Genomic DNA, 22346 nt, shown 5'->3' on the forward strand with positions numbered 1-22346 from the left:
GTAAGTAGCCAGGAACTAGCAGGATGATCTATGAACTCAATCTACTGCTATATTTTTATATATTATGGCACACACCAGCAGCTCACTGTTCCTCTGTCCAAAATGTAAGTCAGTCAGACATCTCATGAGATTGTTCCCAGATTCACTGTGAGGACCAGAGGTTGACTGGGTATATTTAAATAAAAATTTCAGTTAATTAAAAACTGAGTTTCTTAGTCACTATAGCCTCATTTTAAGTTGAATAGCTTCATGTAGCCATGGCTCTTGTATTGGACAGCATAACAATTGAATATTTATATCATCACAGAAAGTTCTATTGGGCAGCAGTGGTCTAGACTTTCTGTGATTTCCCAGACTAGGAAAAAATTACCGTATTGTTGCAATGACTGTCTTTAAATCTGGTAAAGTAACTGGATACCAGGTGACCTCTTTGACTTTTGGGGTTTGTACTTTCTGTCTTAAGAATCATGGCTTTAATCTTGTCACTTTCTCTATTCTGAGAACTAATAGCTGGCTTTATTTTCAGAGCCTTTTGTAATTTCTTTATTTTCTTCCTTTTTTTTTGGTGGAAAATGTTAAAACTTTACAGGAATAAAATAGTGTAATGAATTCCCATGTACCTCCCTTAAACAATTACCATCTTACCTCATCTGTTCTACACACCTGTAGACATAAGGATCTTTTGAAGCAAATCTTCAGGGCCATTTTCAAACAAAGAAAAAATGTTTACCATCTTTTGAGAATTCCTGTTAATTAGAATAAATAAAGAACAGCAAAGCCAAGTAAAACCTGGGTCCTGAGTAGCTGGCTGGACTCACTCAGTAGATAAAAGCTTAGGAGTACCACCAGACTCCTGTCACAATTATTCAAATTCATGCTTCAACTGAATTATAACTACTGAAAGTCATGGCCTTCAGCATCACTCCCAAATAGTCAGAACTTATCAGATGTCAAGGATCTGCTATATTTTCTACCCATCTTTTTTTCCTATACATATCAAGAATATTTAGTTTATATATTTATGTGCAAATTTGTGTAGGTTGGATTTAAAGGCTTCCAAATTGCAGCTGAAAAGCAAAATGATATCGTCTCTATTCATTATGAAGGAAGTGACTATAAGCTGGCTCACGGATCTGTGGTCATTGCTGCCGTCATCAGTTGTACCAATAATTGCAATCCATCTGTCATGCTTGCTGCAGGTAGGTTGTGGTTTATATCCAGACAGTGTTCTGTTATGTTCATATTCTGTTTCTTAGATTATGCATAAGTATAGGTGTCTTGATTTTGTTTTCTTGAAGATGCTTTTCTCTTTTTATAATTTTTATTTACTCTTTTGGCTGTGCTGGGTCTTCATTGCTGCATGTAGACTCTTATCTAGTTGCAGTGAGCAGGGACTACTCTAGTTGCAATGCTCAGGCTTCTCATTGCAGTGGCTTCTCTTGTGGAGCATGCTCTGTAGAGCGCAGGCTGAGTAGTTGTGGTGCACAGGCTTAGTGGCCCTGCAGCATGTGGGATCTTGCAGGACCAGGGATCAACCCCATGTCTTCTCCATTGGCAGCTGGATTCTTAACCAGTGGACCACCAGGGAAGTCCTCTATGTTTGATTTTGAGAGCCTTTCTGAGGTTTTAATTAGGTCTAAAGGAGCCTAAGATTGATTTATGTTATTTTATTTTTATTACGAAGAAGGTAAATTTTCAAAATTGTAACTTATGTATCTGAGTTTTAGGTTATATCTACTTTTTCTATCAGTTTAGAAGTGTATTTAATTAGTAAATCTCTTGATAATCTATTAGACATTTACTATAGCAGTGTGCTAGATTCCACTGAGATATAAAGGAAGTAAAAGATCATTGTCAAGGAATATACATGAAATCAACTATATACATAGAACAGTTCACAAATTTTATAAAATCAAGTATAATAAATGTTAAATTGCCATTTCTGCATTATGATTATAGCATTTAAAATGGTTCATTTAATGGACCATTAAATCATGATACACATTAATATCATGTGTACATGATATTATTATATATTCTTCCATTTGTGTGCATGATGCCTTGATATCCAACCATATCTTAACAATGTATAACATAAAGGCACTAGTATATCTACCACAACTTTTGTTTAAATGAAATAAATCAGTAGAATAAAATGGACAGGATAATGACAGTAATTTTGTGAATGTCAGACTTTCACCCTAACCTATATTGGAGGTTACCTGTAAAATGAACCCTTTCTTACTTTGTACTTTAATATGAGGGAAAGAGGGAGAGAAACTTTGCCATAATAAATTATTGTTTATTTACTGTTGCAGGTCTTTTGGCTAAAAAAGCTGTTGAAGCTGGTCTACAGGTTAAACCTTATATAAGAACAAGTTTATCTCCAGGCAGTGGGATGGTTACACATTACCTCAGTTCAAGTGGAGTATTACCGTATCTTAGTAAGCTTGGGTAAGTGATGGTTACCACTTTTTAATATTAGTATTCAGCAGTGATTGAAGCTACTTGTTAGGGCTTTTTGTATGCAAAAAGAAGATTGGAAAAAACACTTAGGGTTCTACTTGTTGCCTTGCCATTGCTTGAAAATCCTTGAGGCTGTATCATGCAGCATTTACTGGGTGTATTTAGTCAACAAGGCAGTGTGTTGGCTACAGAGAAGTAGATGTGATCTCTAGTTTAAGGATAGAAACACAAGACAGACAAGTAAAGCCAAGTAACAATGACAGGATAAGGGATGGTAACAGTATGGCATGATTTCTGTGAGTCATGTAGATCAGTTTTTAGAACTGAGTGAAATCTAATAGGTTGCATTATTAATGAGTAAATTGTCTTAATTGTGGTTTTGTGAGATTATTTGATCCATTAAGCATAGGTTAAGTTGTCCCTGAACATTGGAGAAAATAACTTTTCTTATATTTCTTAAGTACTTCAAAAAAATAATTGATGCTAGCAATGTTTTCACTGTGTATCAAGAAACATATTGTCTTATATAAAGCAAAACTGATAGGGTTTTAGGGTTTTTTCTTTGTTTAGAAGAGTAGCTGGAAGTAATTTTGAGGATTATATGTACAGTTTTTCAGTTATTGGTGCAAATGTAATTGCAGTTTTTACATTGTTGAAATTTGCCATTCGATATTGGAATACATTCTTAAATAAATATGGTTATGTTATACATCATTTAATGCACATTTCTTGCTTCATTTTTTTTCTAATGACTTGTACTTGCTGTTTATATTTATTTTGGACTGTGGAAATGATGTTAGACAAAAAGCAAATTCAAATGATTTTCTTATTCGAATTCAAAATGGATTATAGAGCAGTGGAGACAACTCGCAATATCAACAATGCATTTGGCCCAGTAACTGCTAATGAACATACAGTGGAGTGATGGTTCAAGAAGTTTTGTAAAGGAGACAAGAGCCTTGAAGATGAGGAACAGAAGTTGATAGTGACCAACTGAGTGCAAGTCATCAGAGCTGATCCTCTTACAACTACACCAGAAGTTGCCAAAAAAAATCAACATCGACCATTGTACAGTCATTGAGCATTTTAAGCAAGTTGGAAAGGTGATAAAGCTAGGCTAAGTTGGTACCTCATGCTGCTGCTGCTGCTAAGTCGTTTCAGTCGTGTCCGACTCTGTGCGACCCCATAGACACAGCCCATCAGGCCCTGCCATCCCTGGGATTCTCCAGGCAAGAACACTGGAGTGGGTTGCCATTTCCTGCTCCAATGCATGAAAGTGAAAAGTGAAAGTGAAGTCGCAGAGTCATGTCCGACTCTTAGCGACCCCACGGACTGCAGCCTACCAGGCTCCTCCGTCCATGGGATTTTCCAGGCAAGAGTACTGGAGTGGGGTGTCATTGCCTTCTCCTGGGTACCTCATGAGCTGACTGCAAATCAAAAATATTGTCATTTTGAAGGTCATCTTCTCTTAGTCTACACAACAGCGAACCATTTCTCGATTGGATTACGACGTGTGACGAAAAGTAGATTTTATACGATAGCCAGTGACGCCCAGCTCAGTGGTTGGACCAAGAAGAAGCTCCAAAGCTCTTTCCAAAGCCAAACTTGCACTGAAAAAAAAGATCATGGTCACTAGTGGTCTGCTGCCCATCAGATCCACTACAGCTTGCTGAATCTTGGTGAAATCATTACATCAGAGAAGTATGCTCAGCACATCAATAAGATGTACTGAAAACTGCAACGCCTGCAGCTGGCATTGGTCAACAGAAGAGGCCCAATTCTCCACAACAACATCCTGCCACGTGCTTCAAAAGTTGAGCCAATAGGGTTATGAAGTTTTGCCTCATCAGCCATATTCACCTGACCTCTTGCCAACTGACTGCCACTTCTTCAAACATCTTGACAACTTTTTACAGGGAAAATGCTTCCAGTTCGTCAAATCCTGAAACATGGATTTTTACACTGCAGGAATAAGCCAACTTATTTCTCATAGGCAAAAATGTGTTGGTATAATTGTTCCTATTTTGATTTTAATAAAAATGTGTTTAAGCCTAGTTGTAATGATTTAAAATTCACAGTCTGAAACTGCAGTTACTTTTGTGCCAACCTAGTATCATCGTGGAATTTTTGTCAGGGACTTTCCTTGAGTTTAGTTGGTTGAGAATTAGAAAATTACTCCTATCAGAGTACCCAATTACAGTGCCTCTTTGGGTCCTTTGGTCAAATTTTTGCAGACAGGTTCTCTTGATATTTGACAGTTAAACCTCTTTGTAGGGAAGTATAATAGCCATTTTTTGAATGGTCACGTTATATTCCTAGCAGGTAATATTTGAGGAATTTTCTTGTGTAGTGTGATAATTTCTGTGTCAGATTTAGTTAACCAAATCTAACTAGGGCGAGTCCTAAGTATCAGCTCTTTAGAAGTTTGCATTCAGTACAGACAGCATGCCTGAGAGTCTGATTGGATTATTCAGGAGCTCTGAAATGAACATGTTGATGAAGGTTCATGTGTTGTTAATATTCTCTTCAACAATCTTATTATAGTGCTGCAAATGAAAGATAAGACTGGTCCTTTCTTTACCAGAAAATGTTGTGATTTTTCTATCCAATCACATTGTATTTTTTGAAATGCAGATTTGAAATCATTGGCTATGGATGTTCAACATGTGTGGGAAATACAGCACCCTTATCAGAAGCAGTTTTAAATGCAGTAAAACAGGTAAACTATGTGGATCACTAGGACATCCAAATGGTTTTCCTTAACTGTATTTCACTATTAAATTATCACATATACATATTGATGTATTTATATTTCTATAGTCTTTGCATCTCTTGAGAAAAGTAACTTATCAATCATAAAATGATTCTTTGAAATCATTTTTAGATCCTTGAAATAATTCCTTCCTAGTTTACAGAATTGATAGTTCTGTGCCTAATAATTAGAAATATACTTTTGGTTATCTTTTCCTCAGAAATATAATATTTTGAGATTGCTTATATGTGAGTATCCACATTTGTACCATCTCTTGAATATATTTGTTTGTGTGTGTGTTTTTCTTTTTTAGGGTGATTTGGTTACTTGTGGGGTTTTATCTGGAAATAAAAATTTTGAAGGTCGTCTTTGTGATTGTGTTCGTGCCAATTATCTTGCCTCTCCACCCTTAGTGGTAGCTTATGCCATAGCAGGCACAGTGAATATAGATTTCCAGACAGAGCCTTTAGGTATGTTTTCCTTTGTATGTATGCATATATACCCTGCACATACTTTTTTCCCCAAAAGTTATATTTTTGAAATGTTTCCTAGACCATTCATTCTTTGAACTATTTCAAGAAATCTTATCACAATGCATGCATTATTAATTTTTGATTCATATGAAGAATATAAAATGTACAAGTAATCAGTTTTTTTAGCTGTTTATGCCTGAAGCACTCTGTTGAATAATATACTTGGTTTCTATATGTCTAAAAGATGTGAACATTTTGATGTAATTACTTTTTATACTGAATTTCATACTAAAAAATTTTAACCAGGTACGGACCCTACTGGCAAGAACATTTACCTGCATGATATTTGGCCTAGTCGAGAAGAAGTTCATCAGATAGAGGAAGAACATGTTGTATTATCCATGTTTAAAGCATTAAAAGAGAAGATAGAGGTAAGACTCACTTGTTTCTTAAATAGTTTAGTGAAGTGGCTGCTGCTGCTGCTGCTAAGTCACATCAGTCGTGTCTGACTCTGTGTGACCCCACAGATGGCAGCCCAACAGGCTTCTCTGTCCTTGGGGTTCTCCAGGCAAGAATACTGGAGTGGGTTGCTATTTCCTTCTCCAGGGCATGAAAGTGAAAAATGAAAGTAAAATCGCTCAGTGGTGTCAGACTCTTAGCGACCCCATGGACTATAGTCTTCCAGGCTCCTCCATCCATGGGATTCTCTAGGCAAGAGTACTGGAGTGGGTTGCCATTGCCTTCTCCGTAGTGAAGTGGCAGTGTGTGTTTATTTTATGCATCTTTCTGAATAGGATCAAAATTAAAATTATATTATTTTGAATACACAGTTTTTGATGAATGATGGTCATTTTGTATCTGAAATCTCTAATATCTAAGAGACTTAGAGTATCAGAATTGATTTTATTTATTTATTAGAAATGTATAGCAACCATTTATATTTGGCATCCTGAACATGGACACACTTCATAGAAACTGCCCTTGTTTATTGTTCCCATTTACATGATTCAAAGTTCAAAAGAAATACGAGCAGACAGTGAAGTCTCTCTCCCACCCATTCCTTAGCCATCTAGTTTACCTCCTCAAAGGCAACAAGTTTATGTCAGTTTCTTAAGCGTTGTTTCAGAGATGTTTTGTGTATCTACAAGCAAATACGTATGTTCATACTTTTTAAAAAGAACTTAGAATATAAATATGAGAGCAAAAATGATATTTAGTCAGTTAACAAATACTTATTGAGCCCCTACTATGTGCCAGGCACTCTTCTAGCTGTTTGCAGTGTATCAGTGAAGAAAACACAAAGTTCTGAAGGGGAGAGGCGGGTAGCAAACTGTAGACAGAATAATTAGGTAAATTATACAGCATGTTAGAAAGTAATCAGTGCTGTAGAAAATTAAAGAGCAGGGTAAAAAGAACCAATTGTGTAAAATTCAGAAAGTAGATTGCAGTTTTATATATAGGATAGTTGAAAACATGGTATTGGAGCAAAGTTTTTAAGAGGTAAACAGTTAGTCATATATCTAAACAAAGAATGGGACTAAGCAGATAGAGGGACCAGTGTAAAAGGCCTTAGGGAGGGAACCGTAGTGAAGGCAGTGTGACTAGAACATAGGAAATAGGAAAGATGGTGATAGGAAATGATGTCCAGATTATATATGGAATTACAGGCCATTATTAAAATTTAGTCTTTTACTCTGATTGAAGAGAGATGGGTAGTCATTGGAAAGTGTGGAACAGGTGTGTCATAATCAAAAAAGATTGCTGTCTTGAAATTGAAAATATGTTGGGGCAGGAGGGTTGGGTGATGAGAAGGATAGAATCAGGAGAACCTGTTGTATGTAGTAGTCCAAAATAAAAAATGGTAATAGGATGGAACATTTTAGGTACCAAATGGAGGTGGTGAATGGTGAAGTTGTGAATATAGTTTGAAGGCAGGACTAATAATGCAGTGATATAGGACAGATATTTTGAAAAACACAAGTTCTTCTCCATGATAATATTCTTAAAGATTGAAAGTATACCTCAAAACACACTTAATCTCTTTAGCAACATGTTTAGATCTTTCTAAATTCTTTGGATTTTCTGGAGTTCTGTGAAGCCTTTCACATTCACTTTGTATTGAAATTTATTTCTTTGGGTATTCCTGAAAATCTGATGTGCTGGCATTTGATGAGCAGATTTTATCCATTCTGTCCAAAGATGTCATAATTTTATAGAATGCACCATCTTGGCTTTCTTTGCAAATGGATGAGGCCTGTTTTCTTTTTTTCGTTCTAGCTTAAGTACTGTTTTAATTTTCTTGATTGTTTTCATAACCCTCATTTTCTGACTCCATTTTATCTTTCTTTTGGTTTATCAATGAAAACCATATTCACAGATGGGAAATAAGCGGTGGAATTCTTTAGAAGCACCAGATTCAGTTTTGTTTCCATGGGATTTAAAATCTACTTATATCAGATGTCCTTCATTTTTTGATAAGCTTGTAAGTACTGCTTTACTATTTAATCTTTAAAAAATTGTTAGGAAGTTGAAAAAACCTCATGAAGAGTTAATCGCCTTCAACATTTTTTTACCTTTTAGACCAAAGAGCCAGTTGCACTCCAGCCTATTGAAAATGCCCATGTCTTATTATACCTGGGAGACTCTATCACAACAGATCACATATCACCTGCTGGAAGCATCGCTAGGAGTAGTGCTGCTGCTAAGTATTTGACAAACAGAGGGTATGTGTGTATGCTTATAGACTGTTTTGTTTTATCATCCTTATTAAGAGACTTTTACTGCGTCATGTTCCTTTATTCAGAAAATTACATGCTATCATGGGTGTCTGATTGTCAGTGTATTTGACCTAAGCAATAACTGGAATACCTGTTGTATTTGCTTTTGCTTGTAACTTTAGAAATTGAAGTTCCGATCTTAAATTGAGCCCTTGTCCTCAAGTAAACAAATGATTGGAAACAAGATTTTTCTTTTTCAGTGCTACTTTGTTGAAAAGTCGAATTGGTTTCACCTACCAAATAAAGCCTGATGGTGCTAACCATCTTCCATTGTTGGACTGCACAGTTTAAATGTGTATTGGGGGCTATAAAAATATACATGCATAGGCTAGGCTTGATCTTCTTGAGCTGAAAAATTTCACAAGAATAATAAATGTGAATGTAAAAATCGTTTACATAGGATATATAAACCCAAAACTAGAAACGTTTTGTTTCATTTCTACATGGTTAATAACATAAGAGTTGCTCCCTCTTCAAAGAATTATTTTGACACCAGAGATAAAGTTTTGGTAAAGGTAGAACTTGTGGTACCACTGCCTGATCAGCTTTTTGATGCCTGAGCTATGCAAACGACATTTTCATTGAAAATATCTTAATAAAAATCAGTGCTACATTTGACAGCTTGATTTGACATGTAATACTGCATAGCTCTTATTATAATCTCATTAGTCCTATTGTGAAATCTGTGTTTGAATTTCTAGTTAATTGTAGTTTGGTGTAAATTAAAACACTTTGGTGGAAATCGCTAATAGTAACTCTGTTTAGTGTGATTTAGTGAAAACAAATCAGATTGTTTTACATACGGCTTTTTATATGGTGAGAAATAAAAATTTTCTTTCTCCCAAATATTGTTTAATAGGTTGTAATTTCCATCTTGGTCATAATTGTGATATAGATTCCATCTCCCCCCACCCCCCAAAAAAAGTCTCTCAAATACACAATTTTTATATTTTTTGTAATTTCTGGTATGGATTTCTTAGCATAGTTAATACAGTAGTCGTCAGTTTGAATTTTTATTTTTAAAAGACACTCAAACCCCCCACCACCAATGTTTAAATGCACATCCTGAGGTAAGATATTTAAATTAGAAGAACAGTTGTTGTCTTAACATAAAAGAGGAAATTAAAGATAGATGAAAGTTGCTTGTTGGTTGCTGAGATGCTTGTGCCTAGTTTTCTCTTGTCCTTAAAAGTTCATTTATATAGTGACCAATCCAGTAGCAAAAAAACACCCACAGCACACAGATTATGCTGTCTAAATACCAATTCTTAGTACAGGCAACCAGTTCTTCATGTAGAAATGGTTGATTCCAGATTTGGCACTGGAAAATGTACAAGCTGATTCTATGTCTTAAACCAAGAAAGAGCAAGAGCTATGAAAAACTACCAGGCTTTCTGTCAAAAGGTCTCAGGACCCAACTTGAAATCTGTCACTGCTCAAAGATGGGATATATTGAGCATCAATAAAGAATAACTGGAGTGGATTGAAACATAATGAATATGTTTAAATCCATGAGTTCATAATGATACTAGAAGAAGAAAAATTAAAAACACCAAGTTACCTTTGGAAGATGATGAGGAACCATCTCATTATTTAACAATAAAGGCTTTTGTGTATGGAATGTATTTCAATATAACCAAATCATTGATGAAGGAAAGTTTGTCTTTATAGAGGTTTTCCAGCTTGAAAAATGAAGGAATAATGGAAATACAACATCATCATTTTGCAGTCCGTAATGCAGTCTAGATGATGATGATCAGTCACTGGTAGCATTTCAGAAAGAAAAGTGGGTATCATGGAAGCAATGGAAGTAAGATCTATAAAGCATCATTGCAAAAATATAAACCCTGACTCTTAGCAGGTCACTAGATTTGACATCTGGTTAACAAGAAATACAGGAGGGAAAACAACATATGAAATGATAGTGTGGTGATGTAGTCAGTGCAGTCTAGATATAGGAACTGTACTACAAATGACCTTATGTCTTTACATAAAGTATATAAGGGGACAAAGAGGGAGAAGGAACATACAGATTATAAAAAAAGTCTTGAGAAAACTGAAGGAATTTATAAAACATACCTGGATCTGATTTGAGCAAACCAACAGCTAAAAAGGAAAACCAGGGAGATTTGAGTATTTACTGGCTAGCTGATACTAAGAAGTTAGAGGTTTTGTTTATTTGTATCAAGGTAGTATTTTTAAGTCCATATCTTTTAGAGAAACAAACTGAAACATGTCCAGTTAAAATGTGATATCTTCATAAAAAAGTGGTTTTTTTAAATGTTTTACAGTTAAATAATGTGATTATTTTCCATCTGAAATAAAAACTAACACTCTTGCAGCCTTACCCCTCGTGAATTCAACTCTTACGGAGCCCGAAGAGGTAACGATGCTGTAATGACAAGAGGCACTTTTGCAAATATCAAGCTTTTTAATAAGTTTATTGGAAAACCAGCTCCCAAAACAATTCATTTTCCATCAGGACAGACGGTAAGGATATATACAGAGTGTTTAAGCAGTTGCTAACTAGATTAAAATTTGTATTAAAATTTTTATGTTTGTTTTAATCTACAGCTGGATGTATTTGAGGCTGCAGAGCTGTACCAGAAGGAAGGTATCCCACTGATTATTTTAGCAGGGAAGAAATATGGTTCAGGAAATTCAAGAGATTGGGCTGCCAAAGGACCATACCTGCTGGTATTGCTTCTTAAATTTTATCTTAAAGTTCAAAGAGTTTTAAATATTCCTTTTTGTCAGTAACATTCTATCAAAGTTTATTTTGTTTATTTAGACTTTTTATTTTTATGTCTACTTGGATCTCATTTATAGGTTTTTTTTTTTTAGGTGATCTTATATGCATTGTACTAGTGCTTTAAAAATTTTTAGATTTTATTCATGTATTTTATTATTTTCTTTTTAGCTGCACTGGATCTTGGTTGTTGTGCATGCTTTTTGCTAGTTGTGGCAAATGGGGGGCACTCTAGTTGCTGTGTGTGGGCTTCTCATTGCCGTGGCTTTTCTTTTTGCAGGACTCTAGGGCTTATGTCAGAGAAGGCAATGGCACCCCACTCCAGTACTCTTGCCTGGAAAATCCCATGGACGGAGGAGCCTTGTAGGCTGCAGTCCATGGGATTGCTAGGAGTCGGACACGACTGAGCGACTTCACTTTCACTTTTCACTTTCATGCATTGGAGAAGGAAATGACAACCCACTCCAGTGTTCTTGCCTGGAGAATCCCAGGGACGGGGGAGCCTGGTGGGCTGCCGTCTGTGGGGTTGCACAGAGTTGGACACGACTGAAGCGACTCAGCAGCAACAGCAGGGATTATGTAGTTGCAGCATGAGGACTCGAGAGCGTAGGCTCAGCACTGGTGGTGCACAGGCTTTGTTGCCCCCTGGCATGTGGAATCTTCCCAGACCAAGGATTGAATCTGTGTCCCCTGCATTAGCAGGTGGATTCTTAACCATTGAACCATCAGGGAAGTCCCTAATTGCATCTTAGTACTCTGAATTTGATTAAACCTACATCAGTCTTATTTGTGAAAATAAATATAATAGAGGGAAAGGAGATTCTGTCTCAGCTTACTGCTTTATAATAATAATTATACCCATTGGTAGTTTTACTTGCCCCTTTTTCATTTAATTTTCTCTGATTTGCTCCATGAAGGGTTAACAGACTTAGAGATAGTGAGCCAAAATTTAGTTTTGTTTTCAAATAGAAGATGATGGTCCCTGGCTATCAGCTAAAAGACCTCTCTCTTGAGACCATTTCTTTGTTGAGCAAATAGGGGATCTGCTGGGGAGAATAGTCGTGTGATACGTGCTTTCTGCCATTCCTTATCTGTGTTTCTCTTTACAGTTGTATTTGTGAAAAAGGCTGGTCAAGATACAGCCTTCTTAGCTATCATAATCGTACAAATGTCATTTGGTTTTAATCTTTAACCTCTCCCTCCTTAAAATGTGGATACTCTTAAGGAGTTGCAGGAATAAGCCTAATTCTTTCATCTTTGTAAAATAATAATTTTAAGTACCAACATAATTCAGAAATAGTCCAGTTTTGGTTCTTAACCATTGCAGTAAAGCAGTTATCGCATAAAGCAAGTTGCACAAGTTTTTCTGTTTCCCAGTGCATATAAAAATTGTTTACACTATACTGTGGTCTACTAAGTGTATAACAGCATTGAATCAAAAAAACTGTACATTTAATTAAAAAATAATGATAACGCTGACCATCATCTGAGCGTCGTTTGGTAACATCAAAGATCAGTTATCACAGATCACTACAACAAATAATAATGAAAATATTTGTAGTATAAGAATTATCAAAATGTGACAAAGACAAGTGAGCAGATGCTCTTAGAAAAATGGAACCTGTAGACTTGATTGACATAGAGTTGCCACAAAACTTCAGTTTTTAAAAATAGAACAAAAAAGCACTATTGGGAAAGCTCGGTAAAAAGGTGGTATCTCCTGTATCACAAATATTAATTATAAGTTCTCTTTTTCTGGAGTTTTTTAGCCCCCCCGCCCCTTTTTGTTTTTTAATATTTCAGGCTTTCCTCATATAGTTGTTGATCCTGGCTGTCTATTCAGTTAGATGTTAAAAAAAAAAAATGATTACAAGCTGGGATTGTGGGCTGGGTTTTGTTAGTGGGCCTTACTAATTATAAGCTACCTTTTTCATTGAGAGAGCCCTGTATATCAGTATCTGTAAATATTTTCACTTGAGGCCATGCAGTTTCTTCATGGAAGGAGACCCACTGAAGAAACAGACTTACTCCTGCCCCGAATCTGATAATATTCTCACCTGGCCTTCCTGTGAGCCTGGTGTTCCTCCTCAGTGTAGAGCACCCCTGCTCTACAGGGTGGTGCACTCCCAAGGGGTGACACAAAATCTTACTCTTTGTATGTGTAAAGTACACACACATATATATACATAAACAGATACACAGTATCTTTGTGACATTAAATTTTGGGAGGTGGGCAGATAGGAGAAAGATGTGTTTAGAAGGGAAATGTCTTAAAAAAGAAAAAAAAAGGCTCCTTAGGAGGATAATAATGGAAAAAAGGAGAGATACACAAGTCTTCAGCTTATTTTCTCCAGAGAATAACCTCCACTCTTTCTGAGTGGGGACTGAGCTGGAGATCTTACTTCTTTTTACAGACTTCTCACTAGTATCCCAGTATTCTGAGAACCTTATGCCTCTGAGCCTCAAGCCATTTCTAGGTTCTTTGTTGCAGAGTGACTCAAACCTTAGATTGGGTATCACTCTAATTTCAGTTTGTCAATCTGTAGTTTCAACATTCTCTGCTAAGTCAGTCACCCATCTCTGTTTTCTAAATATTTACAGAATTTGCACATCCTGTTCTCTTTGTTGCTGTGGATTTATACTTCTCTATTCCCTTATTTTAATGGCAGTTTAAGAGGGAGTGTTGATAAACACATATGTTAGATCTACCATAATTAAACAGAAATCCGCTTTAGCCCTTTTTGAGTTTCAAGCAACTGCCCCCAGTTATGGAGAACATTTAGTATGTGGTAGGCACTGGCGGTACTTAATCCTGGAGTGGCAGAGGGGCAGTTAGAGTTAAGGAGCTACTTAGAGATACAGGAAAATAATCTGTAAAAGGTTTCTTTAAATACTTTGATATAACATTGACCTTCATATGGGGTAATGGGTTTGAAGTTTTTACAGAAAAGCCAAAAGTAGAGTTTTTTCCCTTTTAAAATTGTGTAGTAGAATGAAGGAAATAAAATGCATGTTTGTTACAGGGTGTGAAAGCTGTTTTGGCTGAAAGTTATGAAAAAATTCACAAAGATCATTTGATTGGAATTGGCATAGCTCCACTTCAGTTCCTTCCAGGAGAAAGTGCAGATTCCCTGGGCCTCTCTGGCAGAGAAACATTTTCTTTAACATTTCCTGAAGAACTGTCTCCTGGAGTTACATTAAATATAAAGGTATACCTAAATTTCTCAAATATATGATCATGTACAGTACTATATGTTTAACTAGATGGTTGTAAACTGAGTAATAAACAATGTCTGTAAATTACATATTAATGTCAGCTAGTAAACAAATTGTAGTTTAAGAAGGCTTTATTTTGTTGGTACTTAAACCTGTGTTAATATAGTTGGTCTCTGAGGAAAAGTAGAAAATGTATATACTTAGTCCAGAAAAAAAAAAACCATGAACTTCCAGTTACATGTTTCAACTTCCTTTTCCTTGTTATCAGCTCTCTGTGATAATGTAATTTTTAGTCCAGGCATGTACACCACTTCATTAGAAGCCAGAGTTGAGTGTTCATGGTTAGAGTATCACAGACTTTACAACTAAGAAAAAAGGAAAATGAGTAGCAGATATTATATGCAGTGAATATTTGATTTTTAACAAAATGAACATGAGTAATTAGTATAACATCCCTAACTAGTAAGTCAAAATCTGAATGATTTAATACTTTAAATGATAACAGTACTTGTTCTTTAGAATTAGGGATGAAATATTTGTTTTTCTACTTAGCTGTGAAGCCTATAATTAGGTATCTTACTTGTTTCTCAAGCAAGAGAAATGTTTCTCAGACAGAATATGTGATGAGTATAGTCATTGAATAGGAAGACAAATAGTCTTAACCACTAAGTAACATTACAAGATTTTACCACTCATGTGAGATGTTTTTGTTTGTTTAAAGACAAGCACTGGAAAAGTATTCAGCGTGATTGCTTCATTTGAAAATGATGTGGAGATAACATTGTACAAACATGGAGGATTATTAAACTTTGTGGCACGGAAATTCTCATAGTATCTACTCACCATGAATACCTTTCATAACTGGTGACTGCAAACAAAGCCTTTTGTGCTGGACCCAGGAATCCTTACCATGGAGCTGCAGATAGTCCCAGTATGCCCACTTATCTCATCCATGGATGTAAATGATTATGAATCAACGTAGTGACTGAAATGAAATCTTGATTTTAAATAATATACGAATGGTGCTAATAACATTGCTAAAATCAATGTGTGAAGTGTGTTGTGGAAGAGGCTTATAAGTAAGGGGGAATATTTTATCAGACCATTTTGTAAATAAAGGCAGAATTTGAACTTGTGTTGAAGATTCTTATATGAATAACCTTCCTGAAGTCTCCTGTTTAGTTTTGCACCTATAAAACTGTATACTACTGTTTGTTGGTTTAAGAGTAGCGGATGGAAATTTAAGAAGCCAGATAATTCTAAAATTGTGGAAAGTGAAATCTGATTTATAAATGGACTTTCAGATATGTTAATTCCTTTCCAGAATTGAGCTGGACGTGTGGCATTCTTAATTTGTAATATAAGCCAGGGTTTTCCTAAGTCTCAGTCAAAGGATAGAACTTGCCCTGGACACAATCATTCTGTCCAATCCAGTCGAGGTTCCCTCCACATCTGAAGATGGACTGTTACAGAATACAATTGATTGTGCAGCACCATGTATTAGCCGTGAAAATATGTACCACATATGCAGCCCTTATTTTTTCAGTAATTTGCTCCTGTGACCCTGGCAAGTCTCAGATGGCATTATGTTAATTGGATTAGATTACTTTGCTCACTTTATGTGATATTGTAACTTCTATGACCTATATTTTAGGTATCATTAACCAAAATTCCACACTCATTTACAGTTGCTAAGGAGAACTTTATTTAATCATTAAACACTAACATGATTTCCTCTAGATTTTTAAATTTTCCACCCTAAATTATATGGTTGTTCAACCCTAAACATTTTTTAAATGTTGGTTTCTTCTTAATTATATAAATCAATTTCCTGTCATTTTGAGTCATCATTTTACCTGGGATGCATGATACTATTAATTATATATGCTTTTGCTGACCGTTAGGATAAAACACTTACATTATTGCTGTCTGAATACCATATTTTCTCTGTATGCATGTTTGTTTACCACATCAAATGTTCTGTTAACAAAAAGTTTGGTGACTTTTAAGAAAAGGTTGGATAATTAATTCCGAAAGTCCTATACCTTTTTTAAAAAATTAAGAAGTTAAAGTTAGCAGGCAGAAGGTTCATTGTAGTGATTTCTGCCCCCAACCCCCACATGGAGATCATCATATGACCTGGTTAAGTTACTGCAATTCAGAATTAGCTTACATTGCACAAAATAAATTGTTTTAAGCTAAAATGCTGAAACTACCAAACCAGTGGGTAAAGACCACTGAGAACTTTGCACATAATCCGTCATACAATCTTTCGAAAATATTCTGTGTTTAGACAATTAGATGGACTAGAGTTTGGTAAAACGATTTCCCTTTTATTTAAAAATTTTTATAAGTATTTTCTTTGGTACTTTCAAGTCAGATTGTGTTCTTGATATTTTATTATGCTGTGTATTTGTCAGTGCATGTGTTTTTAATTTACATGAAAACATGAATTAAGGTTGGAGAATTTACAAGTTGAAAGTTAAAATATCAGTTATAGGCTTTTGAGGAGATGATAATCCAGATTGTGTGTGGGGAAAACATCTGTATTATTTCTAAGCCATTCTGTAATACAATGTGTAGCCTGTGGTCAGAGGCCTGGACATCACCGTGAACACCAGATCCAGGAAATGAAGAGATGATAAAGCTAGCAAGCTATGAATTAAGGATTTATGTTTCCAGTCTACCTAGTCCAGTAAAAGTACAAGCAGATCTTTTATTTCAGGAAAAAAAAAAAGGTTCTCTTAAAATCTCTTGTTAATATACAGTGAACCAAAAAACTTGATAAGCAGTGGCTATCAATTGGGGAGAGACTTGTGGGTGTATGACCCTGAGTGCACCTGTAATTCTTCCTCCAGCCAAATTGTGTTTGCAAAAATGTGGCACCTCTTGGTTTTTATTGTTTTTCATATCTCCTTTATTGACTATATCTGGATAATTTTGTGTTTTTAAAAAAATACACAGATATTGTGGGAAGAAATATAATAGGCCCATGAAATAAGCAAATTAGTGCTATGAACTTAAAAGTAAAATTTCAAAGGTCATTATCAACAACAGCATTTATGTCATATTTTAAAAAACATTATGCTACATACCATTGCACTATTTCATGCCTTTGGTTTTTCTAATTGGTGAAAATGTCATCCAGTCACTGGATGCCATTAATATACCTAAAAAGTTTCGGAGATAGTAGTTGTTATTTCCTGTTGTATCTCCAAGCTGACATTTGAATGAGAGGTATTAGAATCCCTTTAGCAAAGTGCTCAGTGTTTCACTGGGAATCAAACTTCATTGGTACTAAAGGACAAAAAGCACAGCTAAGACCTAAATGAAAATTCTAGTTGTTTACAGCTAGGGAAACAGTGTTGTGCGCATTCACCCGCTCAGTGTTAAGTGACAGGATGAGGAGAAATTATTTGACTAACGTTTTTCTGTAGTTGAAGTAAAAGACATCGTTCTTTTGCCTTTAGGTTTAGCAGAAAGTGCTAAGATACTGGATGTTGACCCTATCTTAGTTTGATTTGGAATACTAAATAAAAGAGAGGGGAAGGAGGTGGACTTAGTCTTCTTTAGTGACTTTTTTCCTGAAGTGTGATAGTGCCGATGTTTATCAGTTTTACACATAGTATGTCATTATGAAACCATATATCTCACTTAAGTAACTATAAATCATTGTCTATTATTTAAAGCCAACAAAACAGTATAACAGTTTTAAGTTCAGTAATGTTAAGTATTGTATAGAAATATATTGGAGGCAAAGTTCAGTTGATGACAATTGTGTATATGTTACTGATGCTGTAAATTATTTTTAATAAAGAAAATTGTATTATCACATATTTGACTCTTATTATAAAATACTTTGTGATAATTGAAAATAAAATACCGTAACTTAAGAAATAGGATGCCATCCAGAAATTTCTCTTCAAACATGTTATCTAGCTGTTCAGATATGATTTATTCCCAGTATGACTGGTAAATGAGAAGGAAAGCCAAGATAAAGCTTGCAATAGGGATCGCCTTGAGGAAACAATTAAGTTGAAGTTGATTCAAAGGTCATTCTAACAGGTACTTTGATTCATAAAATCACATTTTACAGTTGAAAAGACATCTCTCACCCAAAGCAGGATCCTTTGTACAAATAACATCATGTAACTGGGCAATCCTTTCTTGAACATTCAAGAGATGGGAGACTGTCTACTGCACTTGGTAGCCCACTGACTGAGTTTTGATGGTTAAATTTTATTTCAAGCTGAACTCACCTCCTTGTAGCTTATACCTACTGATTCTAGTTCTCCCTAATTTGTCTTTGCCTCTTAAAGTGCTTTAGTACAACTATATATAAAATACAAATTTAATGAATAAGTTAGACCCTCCACAAATTGCTCTGAACATAACCTTCATACTATAGATCTTTTTTTTAATGGTAACTTATGTTAAAGTGAACATTTAGGACTAAATTCATCTCATGCTACGAAGTTGTGTATTACTGGAGGAAAGGGCCTTTCCTTGAGAGGTGCAGGATGGAAGTGCTATGTTTGTATGAGCCTCCATGCTTTAGATCTAGCTGATGGCGTCACTTCCTCCTTCCACTGGCCATTCATCAGCACTGATGAAGCACCCGTGAAGTGAGTCATCTGGAGCAGGGAACCAGGACCATGAGTCTCTATGATAAATGTTTTGTAAATATGGTCAGCTGCCCATTGACCTAAAAATACTGCCCTTTTCCTCAACAGCAACCTAAATGAGTAAAGTTTGTTAAAACTTGATATTCATAAATTAAAACTGGTACATTATTAGGAGTATTCTAAGGACTCCAGTATCCTAAGAAATTTGTTTGCTCAGTACCAAGACAGGCACATGGTGTAGTTTGAATACCCAGAGTTCAAGGAAGCCTAGTGCAACACCAGTGTTGTACTTTGTTAATTTATGGTTTCCACTTGATGCCGGTTTTTAATTATAAAATAATTTAGCTTCAGCTTGTTTTGATTTAATGTGAGTTTAGCTCATAAGTTTTCCAAAATATCAGATTATAAAGCTTGTGGTTTATATACTTCAAAAATGGAGCATTTATTGCAGAAGCAGATGTGTGTCTAATCCCCACAAAACTTGCTTGTATACTGATAACTGTGTTGTCTGTGAATTTGTGTTCACGGGACGGCACTAGGTTTTAGCATTTTAGACAATGTAGGTATATAGTTGTGTCATAAGACTAGTGGGCCATTTTATAGGATATCGTAATATAAAACCATATGTATAATCTCACCCTGCACATTGTTCATTTTGTTTCACTCCAATTTTTTGCACTGAATTTTTTGAGAGCCACTACCTAAGTGTCCTAGTGGCCAGGTGGAACAGGAAAAAAATTGTTAGTACAACAGTGATAATGACATTTCTTGTCTATTGGATTGGAGCTTTATTCATTATCATGGTATCCAATTTTGGCATTATTAAAAAAAAAAAACATGTATTAAGAGCCTTAGAAATGGTCATTCTCTCATACTCAGTGTATGACTGAGCAGTGTATCTTAAAGACTCATAAAGGACAAAAAATTTATGTGTAAGAATATTATTCTTAAAGACAAGGAAATCTTGTTTAAAGTGAAAAAGGCAAGTGGCAAAATGTATTTCTAAAAAAGGTTCAGTGAGTGGAAAGATGCTTGCTGGAGGAAGTAATTGTGGATCTAGAGTCCCGTCTCTTCAATTCTCACCATACCTTCCAGATTTGATCTTCATTCCCATCTCTTAATCCTAAGAAAAGTAGAAACAACAAACATTGCAGCACTATTTACAACCGCTAGGATACGGAAGCAACCTAGATGTCCGTCGACAGATGGATAAAGAAGCTGTGGTACATATATACACTGGAATACTACTCAGCCATAAAAAGGAATGCATTTGAGTGAGTTCTAATGAGGTGGATGAACCTAGAGCCTATTATACAGAGTGAAGTAAGTCAGAAAAATTTTGTCTATTAACTCATATATATGGAATCTAGAAAGATGGTACTGATGAACCTATTTGCAGGGCAGCAGTGCAGATGCAGACATAGAGAACAAACATGCACAAGGGTGATGGGGAGGAAGGAGAGGGTGAGATGAATGGAGAGAGGACTCTGTAACAACCTAGAGGGGTGGGAAAGGGTGAAAGAAGGTTCAAGAGGGAGGGGACAATAGGTACACCTATGGCTAATTCATACCAATGTAAGGCAGAAATCAAGCCAATATTGTAAAGCCATTATCCTTCGATTAAAAGTAAAAAAAAAAAAAAAAAACTGGACTAATAGAGGTGGAATAGTGAGAGGGTGGAGAGAATTCAGGATCTGCCTGAGGAAAGAGCATACAGAGATGCCTAAGAGGACCAATGGAGTCAAATTCTGGCTACAGATAATGGAAATCAAATCTTTAACACCCTAAAGGAAAACAACATAGTAAGAATTCCACCCTGGGGCATAAAAAAGCCCCGGTACTTGGAAGTTAGAACTGAAGCAGATAAGAGGAGATCTCTCAATATGTGGTTGATGGAAGTTTGGGAAACATCAATCAATCAAGGTGACTAAACATGCCGACTGTGCTATATCCTGTGGGGGGTGGGGGGTGGGCATAGTGAGAGAGTGAGATGCGCAGGGATTGAAACAGACCGACTTGCAGTAATGAGTGATGTCTAGAATTCTCCTCCAATATAGAGAGTGCTCTGTACTATCAGAGAGGTTCGCCTTGGCTGCAGACGTATATGAAACTTGCTACCTGAGCCTGATGCCCTTGACAATTAAGATCTGGCAACTAACCTGGCTGTTAATGCCTGGATTCCCAAGATGGGCTTCTCTGGTGGCTTGAAACGGAAAAGAATCTGCCTGCAATGCGGAGACCTGGCTTCAATCCCAGGTTTGGGAAGATCCTTGGAGAAGGGAATGGCAACCCACTCCAGTATTCTTCCCTGGAGAATTCTATGGACAGAGGAGCCTGGTAGGCTACAGTCGCAAAGAATCCGACACAATTAAGTGACTAACACTTTGATCAGGAGGCAGCGTTCTGATAGTCATGTGGTTTCTGCGCTTCGTTGCAGAGAGAGAATCGACTCCCAATTCAGGATTCTGACCCAATTACCAGTTCATTTTCTCAGTGTAAATGAATCACTTATCACACCAGACCTGAACTGTGGTCATCGCAGCCCCCTGAGGGGCCTTCACGCTTCCTTTACATCTATTATATTGAACTTAATGGCTCGAGAGTAGAAAACTCGGCACCGTACAAGACCTTAAACTCGAAGTTGGGTGACCAGGTCTGGCTGAGGCTCTGTGCCCTTTTGACTTAAGTTTCCCCATCAGTACAAGGAACGTGTGGATCTATCCTATAACTTAGACAATTTTACGTTCTAACATTACTAACTGCATGCCGGGAGAGCTAGGTCCCGTGCAGAACGCTGCCAGGCCAAACTCCCAGGTCCTCAGTCCTCTTGCAGTTCTAGGGGACTGGAGGGGCTCGAGGCCACCTCGGCAACGCTTGCGAAGCCTCTGGCATACGTGTTTCCAACAAAAGGGAGGGAAGGGAGAAAATTGAGGACGCGAATTCTACCCAAACAAGAGAATCCCGAGTGAAGCAGGCCACGACGCCTGCACAGCTTCATGGACTGGGAGGAACTGCAAGATGCCACTCAAGAGCTGAAAGCCTCCAAGGGGCGGGGCGGAATTTCTAAGAGCCAATCAGAAAGAAGAAGTCCAGTGACAGGGAGATAGTAGCGTTCTGACTGGGGTGACCGCTGAGAGAAGGCGGGACGGGATTGCAGATCCATCCAAAGCCTGATCTTTGAATTTCTCTATTCGTAGCCTCTTCTGCAGCCCAGGGACTGGGCGGGAATAGCCCCGAACGACCTGGCGGAGCCTCGCCTTCCAAGAGTCTTCGCTTATTGGCGGCGGG

At 36.6% G+C, this 22346-nt stretch overlaps 1 protein-coding gene across 1 annotated transcript in view; it reads left to right on the forward strand.

Moving 5' to 3' along the window:
• The window catches only part of IREB2 (iron-responsive element binding protein 2), a 53297-nt gene extending 35030 nt beyond the window's left edge, over nucleotides 1–18267 (forward strand). The window contains exons 12-22 of the mRNA XM_010843281.1: nucleotides 1040–1199; nucleotides 2319–2454; nucleotides 5101–5185; nucleotides 5532–5688; nucleotides 5998–6122; nucleotides 8069–8173; nucleotides 8272–8414; nucleotides 10811–10958; nucleotides 11043–11165; nucleotides 14241–14426; nucleotides 15155–18267. Coding sequence (XP_010841583.1) covers nucleotides 1040–1199; nucleotides 2319–2454; nucleotides 5101–5185; nucleotides 5532–5688; nucleotides 5998–6122; nucleotides 8069–8173; nucleotides 8272–8414; nucleotides 10811–10958; nucleotides 11043–11165; nucleotides 14241–14426; nucleotides 15155–15265 — 1479 coding nt within the window. The 3' untranslated portion in view covers nucleotides 15266–18267. The remainder of the gene's footprint in view (nucleotides 1–1039; nucleotides 1200–2318; nucleotides 2455–5100; nucleotides 5186–5531; nucleotides 5689–5997; nucleotides 6123–8068; nucleotides 8174–8271; nucleotides 8415–10810; nucleotides 10959–11042; nucleotides 11166–14240; nucleotides 14427–15154) is intronic.
• The last annotated feature ends 4079 nt before the right edge of the window (nucleotides 18268–22346 follow it).

This window comes from Bison bison, unplaced genomic scaffold (assembly GCF_000754665.1).
Source record: "Bison bison bison isolate TAMUID 2011002044 unplaced genomic scaffold, Bison_UMD1.0 scf7180017864181, whole genome shotgun sequence".
In the NCBI taxonomy this organism is placed as follows: domain Eukaryota; kingdom Metazoa; phylum Chordata; class Mammalia; order Artiodactyla; family Bovidae; genus Bison; species Bison bison.